Consider the following 26,187-nt stretch of genomic DNA (forward strand, 5'->3'; position numbering starts at 1 on the left):
AGATGGTGTAGTAGAGCAGCAGGGAGGGATGCAAAGTTCCTGCCTACTTGCTTTCGCTGCAGACAACTAGCCAGTGCAACGTTTGCCAGCCAGGTCTTTTGGCGCGCACAGCAGCAATTCCTATTGGCTTTCGAAAGCCAATAGGCTTTTGAAAGCCAATAGAGGGAATAGCATAGCTTGTGCAAAACTTTTTTTTTGTGCAAAAAAAAAGGTGCCGGAACGCCATTCTGAGCGTTCTATGAGGAAAAAAAGCTCTGCTTTTATGTTTTAATCTTATGATTTTAAAATATATATTTTTTTCTATTGTAAATTGCCGCAAACCTTGCCATGTGGATTGCATACAAATATTATATTATTGGTAAATAATGGTAGAACATATGTTAAATATACATCAAATGATAATATGCTTCCCTACAAAGTCAATTCTTGCTCAATGACAGACCAAGGAGTTAACTCGGAAAGACAAGAGGAAAATCTAGAAGAGATCTGTGCAACTTGTAGAAGGGAAAGGCCCACACTGATAAATTAAAAATCTTTGTTTTCTGCAAAGGAATGCTGGTGGGCTAATCACTGATTTGGTGACTAGAGGAACATCTACAGTGTTGGAGCTTGTGGTCATGGTAAGCCATGGAGGCACTAGGCAACATGACTTTCAGGGCAGTGGTGGTGATTTTATTACTTTAAAAAAAAGTCTGTGCTCTGTCCAAGGGTGCTTGGTAGGCTGCATGTACAGGCCAGTTCTAGAATTTATTTTGGAGCATTCAACTATCTACAGCAGGCATGTCAAACTCATTTTGTTTGAGGCAACTTCTTATAAAAGAATTGCCATTAATTTGTTTTAATAAAATAATTTAAATCAAATTTTCACTTGATTTGAAATTAAATGAATTATATTGGTTGACAATGAGACTTATTTTTTTAGTACAATTGCCAAATGCAATAAACTGGTTTTAGGTATATGTTACTGGAAGGAAAAAGCAATCCCTGCTGCGTTACTGATCCCAGAGAAGCATTTGCATGTATGCAGGTATCCTTAGGGTGCCATAGTTATGGATGAGAAATATTGGTTGCAAAGTTGGCATTTCTGGATGTAATACAAATATTTTGGACTTATTTTTGTTTCTTTGCATGTTTGATATTTTTAAAAAGGCATATGCTACTGACTACGCTTATGCACAAATGTAACATCTTATGCTAGGATACATGATCACTGCTTGTCCAAAATTTTAATATACAGATAATACCACCAGAAATTATTTTAGCCTTTTTAATAAATGCTGTTATTGATGTTAAGCTCACCAGTGAAAACATCATACTGTATATTGTTATGTATATACTAGGTTAATTATTTAAAGACTGAAGTGCAACATAACTAGATTCTAAATAATCTATTTTTCAAAACACACAACAGTCCAAACAGTAAAAGTAAAGTCCAAATTAAGCATATTTCATTCTTAAGAATTGTTTAATTTAAAGTGGTTTAGTTGTAATAGATGGTTATAGATTCAAAATAGTTTTCAAGAGTATTTACAAAAGATACTATTTTTTTCTAGAATCAGCTAAATTACATTGAGAAAAAATGTTTCTCATTTCTTTCCTGTTACCTTTAATTTCATTGCAGAGATGTTAACATAAGAAATAGATTATTTTGTTATCTAATTTTACCTTCCAAAAGACAGAAGCAGATGAAAAATGTGAGGTTCTTTCCTGTTGGCTTTTTCGAATTAGCTGTTTTAGATTCTAAAAGTTTAGTTCCTAAAGAAGTAATCCTGTAAATAATGTTAATGTCCTCCTCTAGAGCAAGGTAGGCAACCTTGGCTCTTTTATGACTCAAGGCCTTCAACTCCCAGAATTCCTGAGCCAGCATGGCTCAGCTTGGAAACCTCTACCTTTCCCCTCAGCATGGCTGGCTCAGGATTTCTGGGAGTTGAAATCCACGAGTCATAAAAAAGAGCCAAGATTGCCTAGCCCTGCAATAGGCTTAGGAAAGCCAATAAGGGAGCTTTTTTTCCCCCAAAAAAAGGTGCCGGAACGCCGTTCTGAGCGTTCTATGAGAAAAAAAGCCCTGGAATCAGCCATCTGCAGACTGGACATATAATCCAGGGAGGTATGTTGTCTCCCTGGAGCAAAAATCAAAGATGTGGCTGAGAACCTATCCAAAATAATTAGGCCTACAGATTATTACCCTTTCCTCCTTCTCCACATTGGGACAAATGACACCACAAAGAACCTGAGTTCAATAGTGAAAGATTATAAACAACTTGCTAGACAATAAATCTAAGAAGCTAGGAGCACAAGTAGTGTTCTCATCAGTACTCCCAATGAAAGATCAACACTTATTGAGGGAAAAAGAATTCTAGAAATAAACCATTGGCTAAAGCAGGGCTTTTCAACCAGTGGTACATGTACCACCTGTGGTACATTGGCATCTGGCAGGTGGTATGCGACCATCCTAGAAAAGTGGTAGCGGGGGAGGGAAATGAGCTGAACTGGTGGCAGCACCACAGAAGCCTGAGCGAGAGATGGCTGGAGCTGCAGGGCTGTCAGGGCTCAGCGAAAGCGCCAGGATCAGCGCTTCTTCAGGGCTGTCAGGGCTCAGTGAAAGTGCCAGGATCAGTGCCAGACTCCAGCTGGAGCTCAGCACTGATCCTGGTGCTTCTGCTGAGCCCAGAAGAAGCACCGATCAGCTGGAATGTTGCAGCATCTCCAGGGTCTTGTGATTTACATTCAGATGCTTGGCAACTGATTCATATTTATGACAGTCACAGTGTCCCAGGGTCATGTGAAATGACCAAAACCTGCTGCAACCACCCAGCACATGGAGGGGGAAATAAAAACCAAATACCTCCTACCCCAACCCCACTGCCAATCCTCAACAGAAATGCTCACAACAATGAAAACCTCAGACAGGAGGAAGAGCGCCATTGGATGGGCAGGCAGGTGTCTTGCTCGGCTGTGGCTTGGGGGGCACTTTTTTCAGTGCCATTGTAACTTCAAATAGTTACTAAGCGAACTGTTGTAAGTCGAGGACTACCTGTACTTCATCACTTTTTTCCTTTTTATTTTTTTTGGTCATCAAATTTTTGACACCTTGCTAGGCGACTGGTGGTACTCAGATGTTGCCATATCCTAAAAATGGTACAATGGGTGAAAAGGTTGAAAAGCCCTGGGCTAAAGGGTTGGTGTCACCAAGAAAACTTTGGTTTCCTGGATCATGGACTGCATTTCCTACGTGAAGGACTCTTGGCAAGGGATGGGCTGCATCTCATGAAAACAGGATAAAATGTACTCGGGAAAAGACTGGCCCAAATCATCAGGAGGGCTTTAAACTAAAATTGAGGGTGAAGGGAGACCAATCTTTAGAATCTCTAGAACCCCAAACCAATCATAAATCCCAAGAAAGCAAATCAAACAATGAGGTAGGCAGTGAAGAGAAAAAAGAAAAACTCAAACAACAATCAGGAGATGCAGAGAAACATACCCATAGACAGGCATAAATGCCTTAAATGCTTATATACAAATGCTCAAACTTGAGAAACAAACAGGGCAAACTAGAAGCAATAGTACATGAGGGTGGGTATGATATAGTTGGCATTACAGCGGTGGGGGAGTTGCACTATATGTAAGAAAACACTACATATCTACAGAAATGCACACGATCAAAGATAAAATCTCTCCATAATGTATATGGGTCAATATACTGTATATATAAAAAAGTGACATTGCCATAGGTGTATATTACAGGCCACTCAATCAATCAGAAGAAATAGATGAATTCTTTGCCAACCAGTTAACAAATGTATGTAGAAAGCATACCACAGTAGCAATGGGAGACTTCAACTATCCAGATATCAACTGGGAGACATACTCTGCAGTGAGTGGGAGATCAGATTCCTAACCAACCTAGCCTACAACCTTATCATCCAAAAGGTGGAGGAAGGAACTAGATGTAAGGCTATACTGAACTTAATTCTTACTAATAGAGAAGAAGTGATAGAGGGAGTTGAAGTTGTTGGAACCTTGGGTTGAAGTGACTACGTCATACTGGAATTTAATATAATGCAAACACTAGCAATAGTAAACAATCTAACCAGTGTCTTAAACTTCAAAAAAGCCAATTTTAACAAACTGAGAGAACCTAGGAAAGATTCCATGGATGAAAATCCTAAAGGGGAAAACAACCCAAGAAGCATGGGGAACTCTGAAAAATGTGATCATAAAAGCCCAGACCAGCACAATACCACTGAAAAAGAAAAGCAAGAAGTTCATGAAGAAACCAATATGACCGCACAAAGATCTCTCTGACAAACTGAAAGACAAAAAGGACAAATACAAAAAATGGAAAGAGGGGCACATATCTAAGGCCAATTATCAGCAGACAGCCAGAACATGCAAAGATGAAGTCAGGAAAGCAAAGGCTCAGAACAAACAAAGACTTGCAACAGATATCAAGGACAATAAAAAAGTTTCTTCCAACATATTAACAACAAGAAACAAGTTAAGGAAACTGTAGATCCACTAAAGAGAGAGGATGGAAAGGAAATAACAGGCAACATGGAGAAAGCAGAGCTGCTTAACTCATTCTTTGCATCAATCTTCACACAAAAAGAAACTACAGTCCAACATACCAAAAAACCCACAGCAAAAGACAAACTAGAAACAAAAATTAGAATAAGCAGGAAAATGGTAAGAGAACCCTGGTGTATATCAATCACTGGAACCTGACAGACTGCATCCCAGAGTTCTGAATGAGCTGGTAGATGTTATCTCACTGCACCATATCTTTCAAAAATCCTGGAGCACCAGGGCAATACCTGAGGATTGGAAAAGGGCTGATGTGGTTCCCATCTTTAAGAAAGGGGGGAAAATGGGTACAGGAAACTACAGACCCATCAGTTTAACATCAATACCTGGGAAGATCCTAGAAAAGATAATAAAAAACAGATCTGTGAACAACTAGAAGCAAACAAAGTTATATCTTGTAGCCAGCACAGGTTTGTTCAAAACAGATCATGCCAAACCAATCTTATTTCATTCTTTGATAAAGTGACTAAACCAGTAGATCAGTGAAATGCTGTGGACTTAGTATATTTAGATTTCAGTAAGGCATTCGACAGACCACAACATACTCCTTGGTAAGCTAGAAAAAGGTAGAATATACAACATCACCACCAGATGGATCTGTAGCTGGCTGGCAAACCATACTGAATGAGTAGTCCTCAATGGCATTACATCCACATGGAGAGAAGTAAGCAGTGGGGTACCACAAGGTTCTGTCTTAGGCCCAGTACTCTTCAATATCTTCATAAATGACTTAGATGAGGGAACTGAAAGGGAACTCATCAAATTTGCAGATGACACTAATCTGGCAGGAATAGCAAACACCTCAGAAGACAAACTCAGGATCCAAACAGAACTTGACAAACTTGAACAATGGGCCCTATCCAACAAAATGAGTTTCAGTGTGGAGAAAAGCAAAGTTTTACATTTAGACAGGAAAAATCAAAGGTACAAGTACAGATTAGGTGAAACCTGGCTTAAAAACAGTAACTGTGAGAGGGACCTTGGAGTTCTAGTGGACAATCACTTGACTATGAGTCATCAGTGTGCAGCAGCAGCCAGAAAAGTTAATACAATCCTTGGTTGTAGAAACAGAGACATAGAATCAAAATCACGTAAAATATTAATACCACTTTATAAAACCCTAGTAAGACCATACCTGGAATACTGTAGTTTGGTCACCATATTACAAAAAAGATATTGACAATTTGGAAAAAATTCAGAGAAGAGCTACTAAGATGATCAAAGTCCTGAAGACTAAAACACATGAAGAATGGACTTCTGATTTGCTGCATGGCCACCATGGATGCCTGGAAGACAAGCTCCATCTTCCCCATCCAGTTTTGCATCACTGGGAAAGTCGCCCTGTAGAGGCAACCCGCAACAAGGGGCCCTTGCTGGATCGTGGGAGAGTGGTAGCTCTCCCACTAGAGCCAGCGAAATCCTCCAAAGTGGTGGGCGAAAGACCAGCCATAGAAATATGGCTCATCACTAGGCTGCAGACAGCCGAAGTCACACCTACCATCAGGCAACTTTAAAGCAGCGTGGAAGAGACTGGGGAGATCTACCTATCTTAAATCCTAACTATTTTCTGTACCTGCATAAGGTGCTAAAGTATTTTCCCCCTGTGGAGAGGGAAGGGAGATCTTAGTCCTCCCTCTAGAAACAGCAGTGACTGATTACCCAGGGGAGTTTAAAACATTGAAAAAATAATGGATCCTATGGAAGAAGATCAGGAACAAATTCTTGTTATGTTGAAAGCAATTTCAAAATCCCCTTACAGCTGGTGAAGAAATAAGAAGGTACAGAAAAAAACAAGAAGGCAGCCCAGATATGGAAACTCAAACTATGACTATAATTAAAGAATCATCTATATAGAATACAACATAAAAAGTGGAACAATTAAATACTATGACAGAAGATTTAACTACTCAACAAATACAGACCATGGAAAATCCAGAAAAAAAATTGATAACATTGAAAAAGGAAAAGACTTCTTATACAAATCAGAAGGAACCTGAGGATCAAAAAGAAAAACAGATGGAAGAGAAGACAAACAGTTCAGGACAATTACGTCAAGATGTAAAAATAAAGAGACAACCTGCTGGATCTGCTTAGTCCTCTCAAAAAAACGGCTACTGGATGGTTTCTGCAACGTCAAATAATAGAAGGAGATTTGCTTGATGACCCAGAAGCATGGACATGGAAGATGATTTGGCAAAGAAAGAAAGCTAGAATAAGACGGAAAAAGAATGGGGGTTTGACCTACTTATGAGAATTAAAATAGAATATACTTAAATAGATAAGATGTGTATTTTGAATATAAGATATTGTTATGAATTGAGATAAAGAAAATTTTGGTCATGTAAAATTTAGAACTATAATTACTAACAGTTAAATCTGAATATTGATTTGTAAGTAAAGGTCAGGTAAAGATGATTAAGATATATATAAGCTAAAATCTTATTGATGAATGTAATAAATAGGTCTCTATGTAGCAGTAAGAAAAAAAAATATTAGTTTAAATATTAGATAGTAGAAATAAAGAGGAAGAGAGAGGAAGTATTAAACATTGAAGTAAAAGAAATTTTGGTTATTAAATTTAAGATATTTGAAAATTATATATAGATAGGATGTGCATCCTATGTCAAGGCTGCTAACATCAAATGTTATTGCTTGACAAGAGATGAAGAAGTAGCTATTTCATATGTTAAACTTGTGTATTGCTTTAGTTTAAAGTTGGGAGGAGGGATGAGTAGGAATGCACCTTCAAGGCCATCTCTAACCAAATAAGATAAGGCCTTGGGCAGATTATTTAAATTAATTGGAGAATATGATTAATGACAAAATTAGAAAGGTGGAGAATTGTGCTTTAATACATTGTGCAAGGGGCGGAGATTTCAGATTCCAGCTTCCTTCGAGCAAGCATTTGCCGGTGTATTAGGGTAATAAAGGACTTTTAAGGTAAACAATGCCTCAGAGTCACTTGAAAAGCCCATACGTCGGAAACTTGACATCAAGCTGGAATCTACCTACTTTTTAAATTAATTAGGGAGTTCCGACCTCCCGTCACTGCCTCTAAGTTTGGGAGGCAGTCTGGCAAAGAGTTGGAGAAGATCCCACAATGGAGGAAAAAAAATTGTCTGAAGCCAGCTCCCTGGCAACAGCATTAAGGTAAACAATGCCTCAGAGTCACTTGAAAAGCCCATACATTGGAAACTTGACATCAAGCTGGAATCAACACTACTTTTCAAACTAATTAGGGAGTCCCGACCTCCCTTCACTGTCTCCAAGTTTGGGAGGCTGTCTGGCAAAGAGTTGAGGAAGATCCCATAATGGAGGGAGAAAAATTGCCTGAAGCCAGTTCCCTGGCACCAGCAGCCACCCCAGTGGGGGAAGGGCCAGCGAAGAAGCTGGCAGAGAAAGAGTTTCAGCAATCCTCCCAGCTGGGAGCTAGACCCAAACAACCAGGAGGACTGGTCTGGTCGTCAGAGTGGATTAAGCCCAGCAGAGATTCCAGGAGCCTCGGTGCAGCCAGGCCATCCCCAAAGGCTCCAAAGGCAGAGAAGGTGGGACGACAACAAAGAGAATCCTGCACATCGTATTCCCCAGACCAGTGCGGAGCAGCCAGGCCAGCTGAGATCGAAGGCGCGGGTGAGTGGAAATATCCGTCTGCAGCCCAAAGCCAATCAGTCGACAATTTAGCAGAAAAGTTTGAAGAACTAGAAGTGAGAAGAGCAGAACAGCTCCTACCAAAAGAGGCCCCCAGCCCCCTTTTCACAGAGCTAACAGCCCTCCAACCCCTGGAGTTCCCTGTTAGGGCCTCCAGTCCCACAGAGGAAGAGGAACTAGGGCCCCCTCAGCAGTGGGCAGTGTGGCAGCCCCCACAGAAGGAGGGGCAGCAACCTCTGAGCCTAAATCAGCTGATAGAGGCCTTGCAGCAGATTGAGGTGTTGCAGAAGCTTGGAGGGAAACAGCTAATTGGGGAACAACAATCCCATGGAGACTGGTCACCACCCCCGAGTGCCAAGCAGCCACTGAGGGGCCCCCAAGTGAGGGAGGCACCACAGCCTTTGAGACTGTTAGATCAGCAGCAAAGAGCGCCACCATTCCCTGCAGCCAAAATCAAGAGCAGACAACAGCAACCCCCGCCCATCCAACAACCATTGAGAGGCCTACAACAGCAGATGGTGCCACAATGTCCAGCCGACCAACAGCACCCTCCCCTCAGACAACCACAGCAGGGGAGGCAGCAGCAGGGCCCAAACGTGCAACCCCTGGGCCTACAACAGCACCAATGGGGTAGACAGCATTTGGGAGTCCAACAGCAGCAGTGGGGGCCTCGGCAGCTGGTGAATCAACAACCAGGAGGGGGCCAGCAGCAACTGGGGGCACAAAAACAGCTGTGGGGGCCCCAACAACAGTTGATCCAACAACCAAGGGGGGCAGCAGCAATGGGGGCCCCAGCAGCTGTTGAACCAACAACTAGGATGGGCCCAGCAGCAATGGGAGCCCCAGCAAGCAATGATGAGCCCACCCTTCAAAGCAACCTTTGATGGGGACCCAGAGAAACTGATTTTTTTCCTCAACCAAATACACTTTCACTTGAATTGCTGGGGTCACACTTACTCAGACCTGGGTGCGATGGTTGATGTGATTGCATCCAAACTAGAGGGAGAAGCATCTGAATGGTTGAACAATTTATATAACGAGCAGGCCCCTGAATTGGAGGACCTGGGGCTGAGGGAAAGATTTGAGGACCCATCCATTGCCCTCAAAGCAGAAAAACAAATCCATAAGATAAAGCAAGCTGGCCGGCCTGTCCTAGAGTACGTGCGGGAGTTTCGAAAGATAGCAGGTCGGATAGAGAGATGGCCTGAGCAATCAATAATTCATCTTTTTAGAGAAGGTTTAGATGACCACCTCTCTCAGGCATGTATCTAACAAGCTGTACCCGACCAGCTGCATGAATGGTACCAGGCAGTGGGAAAATTAGATGTCCAGCTCGCCCGCTATAAAAAGCCTCCCCCACCTGAAACTGCGCCAAAACCAGGATCCAGATGGCTACTACCTCCCTGAAAACCCCCAACGACTGCTACTGCCGAAAGACCTAGACCACCTACATGTCTGCCAATCAAGTGCTTTTGATGTGGACAGCAGGGACATCGAGCAGCAACCTGCCCAGTTCCTTACCCGCAACAGCAGAGTAGACCAGATCCAATAACGAGGAAGAAACCCGCACAACAGCCACTGAGAGAAAAGTCCAACTGGGTCACCCAGGAGCCTGTTATCCAGGTTACATGCCCCACCCAGGAGGACGCTGGGCCACCGACCGGACCCACCCCCACTTTACCCGGTGTTGACAGTGACGATGAAGGGGACCCGATGGTGAGTGGATGCATTCTACCTTTTTTATTACCTGCTAAACTCATAGCCCCTAAGTCAGGGGCACAAGTAGACCTGAAAGTGCTAGTCGATACTGGCTGTTCCTGATGCATCATTAGTCTGTCATGCGCCTTGAGACTGGGCATACAGGCTAAGCCATTGTCCAAACCTGTGAGGTTTGAACAAGCCGATGACTCCCTAATGGGAGGGACTTTAGTCACACAATTAACAGAGCCCTTACGCCTAGAAATAGGTGAGCACTGGGAATTTATTCGCTTCTTGGTAGCTCCAAAGATGTCTGAGACTGTGATTCTAGGACTAGCCTGGCTAGACAAATGGAAGCCATTGATCTGGTGGGAAAAGGGAATGAGAACTGTGAGACATAGGGCCCGATCCCCCCATTGATTCAACTGATGTTACAGGAGAATTTAGCCCACCCAATGAGCGAGTGCACATGGCTGCCTTATGGCCACCTGACGAGCCACTTATCCCCAGCGAGTACCAGGACCTAGCGAAGGCATTTAGTGAAAAAGAATGCAACACTTTGCCTCCTCACTGTCCCAATGATTGTTCCATTGAACTGTTACCAGGGGCCAAACTCCCCCGACCAAGAATGTATGCTATGTCTCCCTTTGAAATGGAGCAGATGCAGCGATATGTGGATACAAACCTAGCGAGGGGATTCATTGAACGGGCCAAGTCTACTGTGGGAGCCCCTGTGTTGTTCAAAGAGAAAAGATGGGTCTCTACATCTCTGTGTGGACTAAACACGGTGAGTGTGGAAAATAAATACCCTCTCCCCCTCCTGAAAGACTTGTTAACCCACCTGGTGAAGGGGAGCGTCTTCACCAAGTTAGACCTGAGAGAAGCATATTACTGGGTAAGAATAAAGGAGGGGGATGAGTGGAAGACAGCCTTCAACTGCCCCTTGGGGTGCTACCAATCCAAAGTCATGCCATTTGGACTGCAAGGGGCCCCAGCCATATTTATGCAGTTGATTAATGAGGTCCTACATGAACACCTACACAAAGGGGTCCTAGTATACCTTGATGACATCCTGATATACAGTGCAAATATGACTGACCACATAAGACTGGTCAGAGAAGTGTTAAAGAAACTATTGAATGCCAAACTTTATGTCAAATTGTTGAAATGTGAATTTCACCAAATCCGATTATATTATCTTGGCTATAGAATCTCCAATGAGGGTATCGAAATGGACCCAGCCAAAGTAAAAACCATAATTGAATGGCAGCCCCCCAAAACCCGCAAACAGCTCCAGAGCTTCTTAGGGTTTGCCAACTTCTACCGTCAACCAAGAGCCTTGGTGGAGCAGTGGGCTAATGCCTCCTTAAGTAACACCAGCTGCAATGTGAACCTGCAATTAGTGCAGGTTCACATCCCACCAAGCTCAAGGTTGACTCAGCCTTCCATCCTGTTCTGAACCAGCCCTCTTCCGACCTTGTAGTAAGGCAAACCCCTATTCAAACAGAAGAGACTGGAGAGCGTCCAAGGCTGAAAAGCGTCTGCCAGAACAAGAAACAAAAACACTGGAACTTGAATCCTCAAGCGGAAGGGTTGCTTTCAGCAACCAGCCCTTCCCCAAACACTCCTTTTATTTAGAGCTCAGGGCGTGGTCTCCCTGTGCCTCCTCCCGAGGAGACCCGCAGCCTTTCTCTGCTTGGTCCTGCTCGACTGCCTCCTGCGTCGGGTGTCCTTGAACAGGACCAGCTGTGGGTCATCATCCTCTGCACTATCGGGCTCACGCAGCTGAGAAGAGGGCCCCGGCTGAGGGCTCTGCAAAGCCTCCAAGCCATCATCAGCCGGTTCGTCTTCCACACCCTCCTCCTCCCCCTCATCTGAGTCATCCGATACATCTGAACCGGCTGCCGGACCCACCGGCTGGCCCTGAGTCACAACACTATCCCGCACCGCAGGGCCCTTCCCCCGGGGCTGCCGATCCGGATGCGGTCGGGATGGGAATTGCTCGTGAAAAGCAGTCACCAACGCAGGGGCATGAACGGCGGTCGCGTCTTCCCATGTGAAGTCCTCCGGCCCGTACCCTTTCCACTCGATAAGGTACTGGAAGCGACCTTTCAGCCAGCGGGAATCCCGGATGCTGGCGACCTCGTACTCGGGGGTGCTGCCACCATCACGAGGTCCTGATGGGGGAGGTTCCGCTTGGTGAAGTGGACAAGCCGGTTGTTCGGGGACCAACAAGGACCGATGGAAGACGGGGTGCACGCGCAGGGAACGTGGCAGAGTTAAACGATAGGCGACCGGGTTGATGACGGCCTCGACTGGGAATGGTCCAAGGTAACGGTGGTCCAGCTTTCTCGCCGGCCGAGTGGATGGTAGGTTCCGGGTGGACAGCCAGACCCGATCCCCCACCGATAGTGGAGGCGTATCCCTTCTTGACCGATCGGCAAACCTCTTGTAGTCGGCCTTGGCCTTCTCCAGCTGCCGTCGCACCAACCGATGGATCGCCTGTAGCTCCGCCATGAATTCGTTCGCTGCCGGCTCCGGTGAGTCCACGGGAGAAAGGGGGAAAAACCGGGGGTGATAACCCACGTTGGCCAAGAACGGTGTCATCTGCGTGGAGGTGTGCTGTGAGTTGTTAAAGGCAAACTCGGCTATGGCCAAATAGTCCACCCAATTGTCCTGCTGCAGGTTAACGTAGCAGCGCAGATACTGCTCTAAGATGCCGATGACCTTCTCGGTACCCCCGTCGGTCTGAGGATGATGCGCGGACGAGAGGCAAACCTTGATGTCCAACGCCCGCATCAACTCCTGCCAAAAGCGGGCTGTAAATTGGGCCCCCCTATCGGAGACGACTCTATCTGGAAGGCCGTGCAGCCGGAACACCTGTTGGATGAACATGCGACTAGTGGCGCGAGCTGACGGTAAGCCGCGACAGGGGATGAAGTGCGCCATCTTGGTCAACATGTCCACCACCACAAACACTGTCGTGAAGCCGGAGGATGGGGGTAGATCCGTCAAAAAGTCCATGGACACAGCCCCCCAGGGTCTCTTGGGTGTTGGCAAAGGCTGCAGTAAACCAGGCGGGGCCCCTGTCGCTGACTTGGCCTGCCTGCATGGGATGCAGGAGGTGACATAAGACTGGACGTCGTGTCGGACTCGGGGCCACCAGAAGGTACGGGAGACCAGGTGCAGAGTCTTGAACAGGCCAAAATGCCCCGCAGCCGGGTTATCATGACACTGGCTGAGGACGAGTCCCCTGAGTGGCCCTCCCGGAACATAGAGCCGGTCACGATAATACAGAAGTCCATCCGTGACCGACCAAGGCGAATCTGGCCCCACCTCTTCCTTCCGCTGAGCCACCCACGCCTCCTGCTGCTGCGCCTCCCGGATCCGAGCCCGTATATCCACCGGCTCCCGCACCGCAGCAAAAGACTCGACGGGGATCACTGTCCTGGGCGGAAGCTTGTCTTCCACTCGGGTGTACTCGGGCTTCCTGGACAGAGCATCCGCTCTCTGGTTGTGCCCGCTTGGTATGTACTGCACCCGGAAGTCAAACCTCGCAAAGAAGAGGGACCACCGGATCTGGCGTTGGTTCAAATTCCGAGCGGTCTGCAGGCTTTCCAGATTCTTGTGGTCCGTCCGGACCTCGATTTGATGCCGCGCCCCCTCCAGATGATGCCTCCAAGCCTCGAACGCCGCCTTGATGGCCAGCAGCTCCTTCTCCCAGATGGTATAGTTGCGTTCCGAGGGATTCAATTTCCGAGAGTGATACGCGCAAGGGAAAAGGGTACCGTTGGGCGTCGCTGCCTGGAGTAACACGGCCCCAATGGCAATGTCGGAGGCGTCCGCCTCCACGACAAACGGCCGTTGCGGGTCAGGATGCTTCAAGATGGGCTCCTTCATGAAGGCGTCCTTCAAAGCTTGGAACGCCTGTTGTTCGGGGGCGTTCCACTGGAACCGAGTCTTCTTCTGCAGGAGCCGGGTGAGGGGGGCTGTCAAGGCAGCAAAGCCAGGGATGAATGTTCGATAGTAGTTGGCAAATCCAAGAAGTCGCTGAACATCCTTCACGCGACGCGGAGGTTGCCAACTCTGCAACGACTCAACTTTACTCGGTTCCATGGCGATGCCCTCAGGAGAAATGCGGTGACCCAAGAAATCGATGGTCACCTGGTACAACTGGCACTTCTCCAACTTGGCAAACAGCCGATGTTTCCGGAGGCGCTGCAGGACCTGACGGAGATGCTGATGATGCACTTCACGCGACGGGGAGTAAATCAGGATGTCGTCCAGGTAAATCACGACAAACTGGTCCAACAGATCTCGAAAGATGTCGTTCATAAAATGCTGAAACACAGCGGGGGCGTTGGTCAGGCCAAACGGCATCACCGTGTACTCAAAATGTCCATAGCGAGTACCAAACGCCGTCTTCCACTCATCACCCGGCCGAACCCTGACGAGGTTGTAAGCTCCACGCAGGTCCAGTTTCGTGAAGATCTTAGCCTCCCGGAGTCGGTCCAAGAGCTCGGGGATGAGGGGCAGCGGGTAGCGGTTACGCACCGTGATGGCGTTGAGTTTCCGGTAGTCACAGCAAAGCCGTAACTCGCCCGACTTCTTTTTGACGAAGAGCACGGGCGCAGACACTGGCGAGGACGAGGGCCGGATGAAACCACGAGCCAAATTCTTTGTCAGGAAGTCCCGCAATGCAGCCAACTCGGGCTCCGACATGGAGTACAAACGCCCCACTGGGAGAGGCGCATCAGGGACTAGATCAATGGAGCAGTCGTAGGGCCTGTGCGGGGGTAATTGGTCCGCCTCTGACTCGCTGAACACGTCAGCAAAGTCGGACAGTTCGGGAGGCAAGGAAACCCCTGGGGAACCCTCCACCTGGCCGGCACAGATATGGCGGGTGTGGTCCACGCACTGCAAACTTGGGAAGGTGACTAAGTTCTGAGACCAATAGATCTGTGGATCATGCGCCCGGAGCCACGCCAGACCCAAGACCACGGGGAAGTGCAGATCCGAAGTGATGTAGAACTGGATGGCCTCCACATGAGAACTGATGGCCATACACACGGGTTGCGTGGCGGCCGTAATAGGCCCGGACAGGAGCACTCGACCATCGATGGTCTCCACAAGCATGGGCGGATCCACCGGACACTGGGGAACAGCCCATTTGGCCACGAAGGCCGAGTCCATAAAGTTAGTGGTAGCCCCAGAGTCAATTAAGGCATGGACCGGAATCCCCTCTGGCTTGCCAGGAAGGATCAGACGTGCCTCCAAAATCAAATGCCGTGGAGGTTCACAGGCACCGTCGGAACGGCGTCGCTCGGCGTGGTCGTTGTGGGTCGCCCGATCTATCACACCGTCTAGATCGGGCTTGGGCCGTTTCCCGACAGCAAAGTAGAAGACTTTCTCGGGGCAGGCTTGGTCACTGATGCCCGCTGACGCTTCTTCGGGCAAGAAGCAGCCAAATGTCCAGGGTCCCCACAGTAAAAACACAACCCCCCCGATCGTCGTCTGTCCATTTCCGTCACCGAGAGACGGGACCTGGCGGCACCCAGCTCCATTGGCTCCTCCCTCTGGACTGGGGGCTCACGCACAACAGGAGCGGCAGGGGTCTGTGGGGTGGCACGGCGACTCTTTCGCTGCTGCAGCCGGGCATCGATCCACAGACAAAGATGGATCAGCCCATTCAGGTCTGAGGGAATGTCCACGCGGGCCAGCTCATCCAACACCTCCTCCGACAAGCCATCCTGGAAGGCATCCACGAGCGCAGCCTCATTCCAGGCGGAATCCTGGCTAAGCAGCCGGAAATCACTGATATAGGCCTGTAGGGGGCGCTGACCCTGCCTCAAAGCTTTCAGGCGTCGGGTGGCGGTCTGCGCCTTAATTGGGTCCTCGTACATGAGGCGCATATGGTCACAAAACCCCCCAAAGTTATCCAACAAAGGGCTAGGCTGTGCCAGCAAAGGCGTGCCCCAACGAGCTGCATCCCCCGACAGAAGACTCAACACGAACCCCACCTTATCCCGGTCAGTGGGGAAATCAGCTGCTCTCACGCTGATAAAAAGCTGGCATTGTCCCAGGAAGGCAGGAAACAGTTCTGGATTGCCAGCAAATTTATCCAGCATAGCTATCTGACATTTCCTCCTGGGTGGGGGTGCAGCATGTACCTGAGCTTGCAGTTGAGCCACCTGAGCTGCCAGCAAAGTGAGTTGCTGGGTGAGCTGAGCATTCTCAGCACGAAGCTGCTCCATCGTAGTAATAAGGGGTGGGAGGCTGAAAGCAAACTGTTCTGAACCAGCCCTCTTCCGACCTTGTAGTAAGGCAAACCCCTATTCAAACAGAAGAGACTGGAGAGCGTCCAAGGCTGAAAAGCGTCTGCCAAGATTTATTAGTCAATTAGCAGAACAAGAAACAAAAACACTGGAACTTGAATCCTCAAGCGGAAGGGTTGCTTTCAGCAACCAGCCCTTCCCCAAACACTCCTTTTATTTAGAGCTCAGGGCATGGTCTCCCTGTGCCTCCTCCCGAGGAGACCCGCAGCCTTTCTCTGCTTGGTCCTGCTCGACTGCCTCCTGCGTTGGGCGTCCTTGAACAGGACCAGCTGTGGGTCATCATCCTCCGCACTATCGGGCTCACGCAGCTGAGAAGAGGGCCCCGGCTGGGAGCTCTGCCAAGTCTCCAAACCATCATCAGCCGGTTCGTCTCCCTCCTCCCCCTCATCTGAGTCATCCAATACATCGGAGCCGGCTGTCGGACCCACAGGCTGGCCCTGAGTCACAACACATCCTTCCGAGGTAGGTAAAATGAGGACCCAGATTGTTGGGGGCAATTAAGCTGACTTTGTAATAATGCCGCTTGGTGTGTGTGTGTGTGAAAGCCCTAATAAGCAGGCATATACATAGAATGAAGGCTACTGCTAAGCTTGTAAGCCGCCCTGAGTCTTCGGAGAAGGGCGGGATATAAATGGAATTAAAATAAAAAAATAAATAAATTTATTCCCTCTTTTGCCGAGATTGCTCTACCTCTAGCTAGCATAGACTATGAGTTGTCAGAAAGCTTTTGAGAATTTAAAGACTATTTGCGGCTGAACCAGTCCTAAAGCACCCTTGACCAGGGGAGCCCTTTGTAATTCAGGCAGATGCCAGTGACATGGCAGTCAGAGCAGTGTTATTGCAAAATAATAAAAGTGGGGTCCTGCAACCTTGTGCTTACACCTCTAAGAAATTTACTGAAAGCGAGAGGAGATGGACAGTCTGGGAGAAGGAGGCCTTCGCTATTAGGTGGGGGCTATTAAACTGGCTGCACTACTTAGAAGGGAGCAAGGTGCCTTTTGAAGTATGGACAGATCACAAAAATTTAGAGGCACTAAAAACTCCCTGCAAATTGTCCCCAAAACAAGTACGATGGGCACAGTACTTCAACCATTTTAACTACTCTAAAGTACATACCAGGAAGAAAAAGCTTCCTAGCTGATGCGCTCTCCTGATTGCCACAATACAAGAGCGAACATGAAGAAGTTCACAAGGCAATTATCCCCGGTCCACAAACTGCGGCCCAACTCACACCTCGCAGGACCCCTAATCCTGATGACCCAGGGGTAAAGAAAATAAAGCGAGAACTCCTCACTGATCAATGGTTTAAAGACAATCAGACTTCCCTAACATGTAGGGATGGTCTGGCTTACAAGGGGAGAAAATTGTACTTGCCTGAAGCTCTTCCTCTTAATGCCCTCAAACACAGCCATGATGTCAAACAGGCTGGACATTTTGGATATCTAAAAACTCTACATCTCACTCACTGGCAATTTTGGTGGCCGGGACTAAAACGAGATGTAGAAAACTATGTCAAGAGCTGTACTGTATATGCCACCATGAAAAGAATCCCAGGAAAGACACCTGAGTTACTGCAACTGGTGGCCGAACCTTCTCAACCATGGGAAGAAATAGCTATGGACTTTATAGTAGACCTACCCGACAGTAGAGGAAATACTGTCATTTGGATTGTGATAGACCTATTTTCAAAATAGGCTTGCTTTATCACCTGCAAAGGACTTCCATTGGCTCAACGCCTGACTAAGTTGTTCCTAAAACATATCTATCAACTACATGGTGCCCCTAAGTGAATAATTTCAGACAGAGGGGTGCAGTTCACAGCGAAATTTTGGAGAAACTTTCTTAAATTAATTGGATCATCTGAAGGCCTATCAACTGCTTTTCACCCGGCTACTAACAGAGCCACAGAATCTGCCCACAAAATGGTGGAACGATACCTTAGATGCTACGTCTCTTACCAACAAACAAACTGGACTGACCTCCTCCCTTTTGCAGAGGTGGCTTACAATAATTCAGTACACAGCAGCACTGTGTAGCCACAGGGAAAGAATTCAACCCCATACCAGAATACCCTCAGTTACCCTCCGCTTCCCAGACTCTTGATCATTGGGTGAGGGATTGGGAAGAAGTTTGGAAAAATACATAGGTGGCCTTAAAAAAGACTTTTGAGACCTACAAAAATGAAGCTGACAAAAAGAGAGCTCCCCAAAGAACATTCCAAGTTGGGGAAAAGGTCTATTTGTCAACCAAACACTTACGCCTTAAACTACCCAATAAGAAATTGGGACCAAAATTCTTGAGGCCTTTCCACATTGTGAAAATCATCAACCCAGTCATAGTAAAATTGAAACTACACAGACTTTGGGGGAAAATTCACCCAGTGTTCCATTGTAGCTTGCTGAAAACTTTTCGAACCTCCACTTTAAGATCTCCCCCTAAGAAAGCACCTGGACCCCTCATGGTAGCAGGTCAGACCCATTATGAAGTGAAACATATTCTTGATTCTAGAATCTTTAAGGGAAAATTGCAATACCTAGTACAGGGGTGTCCAAACTTTTTTCAAAGAGGGCCAGATTGGATGAAGTGAACATGCTGGAGGGCCGAACATTTTTCCGAACATTCTTTGAACAATTGCAATTAAATGCAAATGAATTATTTTATGCCAAGTTAATTGCAAATGGCATACTTTTCATTTTATAACATTAAGATCAACTGTCAGCTGAGTTTTCACAATGTATTTTAAATAAATTTTAAAAAAAACTTACCTGCACTAATGTGAAGGGTGAAACTGAGATCTGTACTGCAGCAAATAGGCTCGGTCTGGTACAAAGGCAGTGGTTTTGATACGCAAAATGTCACGGAGATGTGAGTCACTTAGTCTTGTCCTCACACGGTTCTTATTAAAGTTCATAGTAGAGAATGTCTTCTCACACAAATATGTTGAGCCAAACAAGCTCAGCATTTTCTTTGCAAATGTCCGAATCTCCTGAAACCTGCCCTTATCTAGTTGGCGGTAAAAGTTCACAAGAGAGAGCTGTTGCTGACGACTGCGTAACTCACTGTCACAATGCAGATCAATGAGCTCAAGCTGCAGCTGATCTGGAGCATCATCGGGGTCAACAGAGAATGGAGAGGAGAAAAGGCTGATCTCCTTTTCAATAGCTGCAAAATCTTGAAAGCGCCGTTTAAACTCTCCAGCCAGAGATGCGATGTCTGCTGCATACCTGCTCATTTGCACACTGATATTGTCCTGTGAAAAACTGTTCATTATTTCCTGCAATGCTGGGAAATGTATGGTATTGGGCTGTGTTTGTGACAAATGCCTTTGGAAAAGTTGCAGCTTTGTTCCAAAGGCCTTGATGTGTGAATAAAGCTGGTTCACCACTGCATCTTTTCCCTGAAGACTCGTGTTTAGTACATTCAGATGCTTTGTTATGTCAACTAGAAACCCCAAATCAGCCAGCCAAATAGGATCAGATAGTTCTCGCATCGGTTGTCCCTTTGTTTCCAAGAATTCTTTTATTTCCTTTCTGAGAGAGTAGAAACGCTGCAGCGCAGACCCTCGACTGAGCCATCTTACATCGTTGTGATATAAAACATCTTCATATTCAGCCTGGATGTCCAGTAGAAACTGTTTAAACTGGCGGTGGTACAGAGCTTTAGCGCGAATAAAATTAATAGTCTTTACAACCGGTTTCATAACATGATCATATTTGAGATATTTAGCACAGAGAACTTGTTGATGAATGATACAATGGAGTTTAATAGCTTTGCCTCCTTCTTCAATCACCTTGTTACAGATTAGGGTTGATAAGCCACTTCGTTCACCAGCCATAGCAGGTGCCCCATCAGTAATAATCCCAGTAATTTTGTTCCAGGGCAGTTTCATGTCATCTATTGCGGAACTAACAGCAACAAATAAATCTTTTCCTCTAGTTTGGTCCGTAAGGCTCTGGAGGTCAAGTAGCTCTTCAGTCACATTTATTTCATCGTCCACCCCTCTCAAAAAAATCAGCAACTGAGCTGTGTCAGATAGGTCTGTGCTTTCATCACAGGCTATTGAAAAGAAGTCAAAATCCTGTCCTTTGGACGTCAACTGTCTCTTAATATCTGATGAAATATCTTCAATTCTCCGTGCTATAGTGTTACGAGCCAGGCAAATGTTGGCAAACTCTTGCTTCTTCTCGGGACAGATATTTTCAACCATTTTCAAAACGCACTCTTTAATAAAATCACCCTCAGCAAAAGACTTGCAATTTTTAGCAATTAACATTGCCACGTCATAGCTTGCCTTTGTGGCATTTTCATTTGACTCACGGGCTCTTGTGAGAAATCGCTGTTGTGACATTAAAACTGCTTCAAGTTGCTTCAACTTTTCACTGCGGTCACGCCCTGTTAGTTTGTCATATGTGCTATGTTTTGTCTGGTAGTGTCTTTTGATATTAAATTCTTTATAAACGGCCACAGTCTCTTGACATATCAGACAAACACAGCGATTCCGTATTTCAGTGAAAAAAAATTCCACTTTCCACCTTTCCTGGAAACGGCGGCCCTCACTGTCAACTTTCCTTTTCTTATTTATAGTCGCCATTTTCTGTTTGACCTTGGAAGATGGAAACTGTGTTATTTGCTTTGACAAGGTCAGACTCTCTGGTAACAGCTCACACACTTCCACCACTTCACAAATTCTGCCCCGCCGCTGCCTCACCTTCCCCCCTGCCGAGGAGAGAACCAGCGCCGCACGCCCACCCCTTGCCTGGCCTTGAGGCTGCTGAAGAGTAGAGGGTGCCCAGGTAGATGGTCACAACCAATTGTTTCTGGCTGACAAAAGAACCATTGCACAAAGGGGCTCTGAAAGGCAATTTTCTCGGCTGCCACATACCAAGGGCTTCACCTGCATTCCTGGTTAGCACTTGAGAGGGGACCAACCAGAAACATCCGGGAAGAATTCAAGCCGAGCCCTTTCCATGCAGCGGACAAGAAAATTGCCACTTGGAGCCCACCTGGCAACCGAGCGGTGCTCGCAGTGCAGAGAGAATCCGAGGGCGCGGCAGGCCCTTTTTCCCTGGCCACCGGGGCGTCTCCGGGGGCGGGAAGGCCGTTGAGGTCTGCCTGGCGCAAGCTCAGAGACTCCACCCGCCAGGCCCTTCTCCCGCTTGGCCAGGCCAGGCGCGCACCGTCAGCCTCGCTGCACCGGCACAGACGCCGCACCAAGCCCGGGGCGGGGGGAGGAGCGTGGCGGTTCGGCCAGCCAGGAAAAGGTGCGGGAAGCGGAGGCGGCAAGCGAGCGTGAGCTCAGGGCGAGGCGGCTGGTGAGGGAAGAGCGCCGGTGAGGGAAGAGCACCGAGGGAGCGGCCAGCCGGGCAGCGCTGCTGCCGAGCGGAGCTCGCCCGGGGCGCCCGCTCTGCGCCACTCGTCCTCCACGTTTGGGCGGTGCCGTCAGGATGCGGCCCTCTCACCGCCCTCCCTCGTGTGGCAGGCCCTTTCTCCCTGGCCGGCCCTCTCACCGCCCTCCCTCGTGTGGCAGGCCCTTTCTCCCTGGCCGGCCCTCTCACCGCCCTCCCTCGTGTGGCAGGCCCTTTCTCCCTGGCCGGCCCTCTCACCGCCCTCCCTCGTGTGGCAGGCCCTTTCTCCCTGGCCGGCCCTCTCACCGCCCTCCCTCGTGTGGCAGGCCCTTTCTCCCTGGCCGGCCCTCTCACCGCCCTCCCTCGTGTGGCAGGCCCTTTCTCCCTGGCCCTCTCACCGCCCTCCCTCGTGTGGCAGGCCCTTTCTCCCTGGCCCTCTCACCGCCCTCCCTCGTGTGGCAGGCCCTTTCTCCCTGGCCGGCCCTCTCACCGCCCTCCCTCGTGTGGCAGGCCCTTTCTCCCTGGCCGGCCCTCTCACCGCCCTCCCTCGTGTGGCAGGCCCTTTCTCCCTGGCCCTCTCACCGCCCTCCCTCGTGTGGCAGGCCCTTTCTCCCTGGCCCTCTCACCGCCCTCCCTCGTGTGGCAGGCCCTTTCTCCCTGGCCCTCTCACCGCCCTCCCTCGTGTGGCAGGCCCTTTCTCCCTGGCCGGCCCTCTCACCGCCCTCCCTCGTGTGGCAGGCCCTTTCTCCCTGGCCCTCTCACCGCCCTCCCTCGTGTGGCAGGCCCTTTCTCCCTGGCCCTCTCACCGCCCTCCCTCGTGTGGCAGGCCCTTTCTCCCTGGCCGGCCCTCTCACCGCCCTCCCTCGTGTGGCAGGCCCTTTCTCCCTGGCCCTCTCACCGCCCTCCCTCGTGTGGCAGGCCCTTTCTCCCTGGCCCTCTCACCGCCCTCCCTCGTGTGGCAGGCCCTTTCTCCCTGGCCCTCTCACCGCCCTCCCTCGTGTGGCAGGCCCTTTCTCCCCGGCCCTCTCACCGCCCTCCCTCGTGTGGCAGGCCCTTTCTCCCTGGCCGGCCCTCTCACCGCCCTCCCTCGTGTGGCAGGCCCTTTCTCCCTGGCCGGCCCTCTCACCGCCCTCCCTCGTGTGGCAGGCCCTTTCTCCCTGGCCGGCCCTCTCACCGCCCTCCCTCGTGTGGCAGGCCCTTTCTCCCTGGCCCTCTCACCGCCCTCCCTCGTGTGGCAGGCCCTTTCTCCCTGGCCCTCTCACCGCCCTCCCTCGTGTGGCAGGCCCTTTCTCCCTGGCCCTCTCACCGCCCTCCCTCGTGTGGCAGGCCCTTTCTCCCTGGCCCTCTCACCGCCCGCCCTCGTGTGGCAGGCCCTTTCTCCCTGGCCGGCCCTCTCACCGCCCTCCCTCGTGTGGCAGGCCCTTTCTCCCCGGCCCTCTCACCGCCCTCCCTCGTGTGGCAGGCCCTTTCTCCCTGGCCGGCCCTCTCACCGCCCTCCCTCGTGTGGCAGGCCCTTTCTCCCTGGCCGGCCCTCTCACCGCCCTCCCTCGTGTGGCAGGCCCTTTCTCCCTGGCCCTCTCACCGCCCTCCCTCGTGTGGCAGGCCCTTTCTCCCCGGCCCTCTCACCGCCCTCCCTCGTGTGGCAGGCCCTTTCTCCCTGGCCGGCCCTCTCACCGCCCTCCCTCGTGTGGCAGGCCCTTTCTCCCTGGCCAGCGGGGCAGACGCTGCGCCAAGCCCGGGGCGGTTCGGCCAGCCAGGAAAAGGTGGTCCGCCCCAGGCACCTCCTTGCTGCATTTCTTTTTTTTTACCAGGGAGGGAGGAGGGCTTACCTGCGTGGCTCTGCCCGGCTGGTCCTTAGAGTGGGAGGCGCAGCGAGATCGTCCCCCCGCTAGAGAGAGACAGAGCCAGAGAAGCCGGACAAGAGGCGGTGTCGGGTTTCTTCACCCCACCTCCCTGCACTCAATCCGGCCCTCGAACAGCCCTCCCTGCTCTATGTAAATGTGGCCCTCCCACGGCCCTCCTGCGCCGCTCGTCTTCCAGGTTTGGGCGGTGACGCCAGGAGGGCCGTGGGAGGGCCACATTTACATAGAGCAGGGAGGGCTGTTCGCGGGCCGGATTGAACCGCCCCGCGGGCCGCAAATGGCCCGCGGGCCGGACTTTGGACATGCCTGACCTAGTACAATGGAAGGTATACCCATTGTCTGAAGCCATTTGGGTAAAATCTACTGATGTGAAAGCTGACAGACTTATCAAAAGGTTTTATGAGAAACACCCCAACAAACCAAAAACCAGTTCTTAACTTGTGTTTTGTTTACATTACAGGATCTGTCCTTTTTCTAAGGGGGGCCGGATGTCAAGGCTGCTAACATCGAATGTTATTGCTTGACAAGAGATGAAGAAGTAGCTATTTCATATGTTAAACTTGTGTATTGCTTTAAGACTTGTGTATTGCTTTAGTTTAAAGTTGGGAGGAGGGATGAGTAGGAATGCACCTTCAAGGCCATCTCTCTAACCAAAGAAGATAAGACCTCGGCGGGTCTTCTAATGGAAGGGAAACTGATTCTTTAAATTAATTGGAGAATATGATTAATGACAAAATTAGAAAGGTGGAGAATTGTGTTTTAATATACTGTGCAAGGGGTGGAGATTTCAGATTCCAGCTTCCTTCGAGCAAGCATTTACCGGTGTATTAGGGTAATAAAGGACTTTTAAGTGCCTCGGAGTCACTTGAAAAGCCCATACGTCGGAAACTTGACATCCTAAACATTAGACCTTGTGAGGAATTGTGATAAAAGAATTGGGGTCATGCAAAATTTGGAAATGATAAATATTAAATGTTAAATTTAAATATTAATGAGAAATTGAAATTGAGAAAAAAATTATTTGGTCACTGATTGTCTAAAAGATTGAATGTTAAAACAATTAAGATATATATATAAACTAAAAACTATTGATAAATGTCAGAAAGTTATTTTTTATTTGATTGATAGAATAAGAATTCTATTAATTTAAATATGAGACAGTATATATTAAGGGGGGAAGAGAGGGGATACTTACTGTAATAGTTTGAGATTTGTACTAATGATATTCGCATGTAATTGAATTATTGTAACTCAGCCGCCACATTGCTTTTCAAATATTAGATGTAATATTAGAAAATCAATAAAAGTCATGTACTAAGATGTTGCAAAGTGCTCCAGAAGATCCCCAGAGCCATTAAAACCTCTTTCATATCAAAGATGAAATAGTTCTTGAAAATACTGACTCAATTTTGGAATATTGTTTGGAGCACAGCCTTTTGCAGCTTTGTGTGAGGAAAGGGAAGTCATTTAAAACTACACTGTTTGTTGACAAAGAAGCCAGTAGCCTTAAGCCAGTCTCCCAGATCTGGTTCTTAAACATGGGCTAATCTTCAACCATCACAATTCCAGCAGGGAGAACTGATTAAGGTTTTCTTTGTTGTTTCACTAAATTCACTGATTTCACTAAATTCTGTATAGTTTTATCCAGTTCTTGAAAAAAGCTGTCTTCGAACTTTAAACTCCAAAATAATAATTTCCAATGAAAGGGATAATAAATACACCTGCTAAAGAACTGTACCTCTGTTGTCTGGGCTCGGAGAGCATTTTCACCATCAATTCTGTAGTTTATAGGTCCTTCTCGTTCCGGCAGCTTAATAACAATATCTAAATTTAAGTCCTTATGAGTAGGCATCTCAATCTCATATTCAGCAAGAGCCTGAAAGCCCACGACTGTTGCCTGAAATGGGAGAAGGGAAAAATAAGATTGTTTGTCTTGGAGTATCTCACAAAGGAACTGAAAATTCACTGATGTATTGTACCAGAGAAATAAATGTTTAACATATAGAACAGAACATGGTTTTGGGGCTTGCTACAATAAATGCCCAAACTATCTTTCTAATTTTTACAGTTGTCTGTTAGATCATCTTATCATAAATGAGAAGATGGGCTGCAAATTGAATGAGTAAATATACAGAGTTGACTTATGTACAGATACATACATCTTAAAGAATCTTTTATCTGTAGAACTAAAAGATCTAGGACAATGGGAAGTCTATAGATGACATTTCCCTTAGTTCCCTTAATTTCAGCATGGATGTAGGTAGGACATAAACCCTAGATAATCTTTGGGTAAAATTTTCTTTCAAAAGCTCTTCTTTGTCCTGCACATTAAAAGATTCATGTGCTTGTCTGCTAACCAAGTAGAGATAAACAATTCTCTGTCTACCATGTTTTATACTGATCTTTTCTCAGCGCAAAGCATTTTCTCCTATGGATATTTTGTGCCAAAAAAACACCTTACAGATGACTGAAGTTGAAACCTGTAGTTTCTTTCAGTCTATCAGAATTAGTCAAATCATATAGCAGCTATTCAACGCATTGTTCTAACAGCTGAGTTGTCAAGGTTGACTTGCAAGGAGCTTCTTTACACTCACAACTTGACAAAGAAGCTATGGGAGGGGGAAGGGGTATGATTAGAAGGTGTGGGGAGCTGAGAGGGGAAAAAGGAATTTACGTGAGTCGTTTTCAGCATCAGAAAATCTCGCAACTCCAAGG

At 47.9% G+C, this 26,187-nt stretch overlaps 1 protein-coding gene across 1 annotated transcript in view; it reads right to left on the reverse strand.

The window, feature by feature from the left end:
• LOC310635553 (venom factor-like) overlaps positions 1-26,187 on the reverse strand; it is a 156,409-nt gene that overhangs the window by 28,972 nt on the left and 101,250 nt on the right. Inside the window, exon 30 of the mRNA XM_083354609.1 lies at positions 25,211-25,369. Within this exon, the coding sequence (XP_083210735.1) occupies positions 25,211-25,369 (159 nt within the window). The remainder of the gene's footprint in view (positions 1-25,210; positions 25,370-26,187) is intronic.

Source organism: Vipera ursinii (assembly GCF_947247035.1).
Source record: "Vipera ursinii genome assembly, chromosome: 2".
Classification (NCBI taxonomy): Eukaryota; Metazoa; Chordata; class Lepidosauria; order Squamata; family Viperidae; genus Vipera; species Vipera ursinii.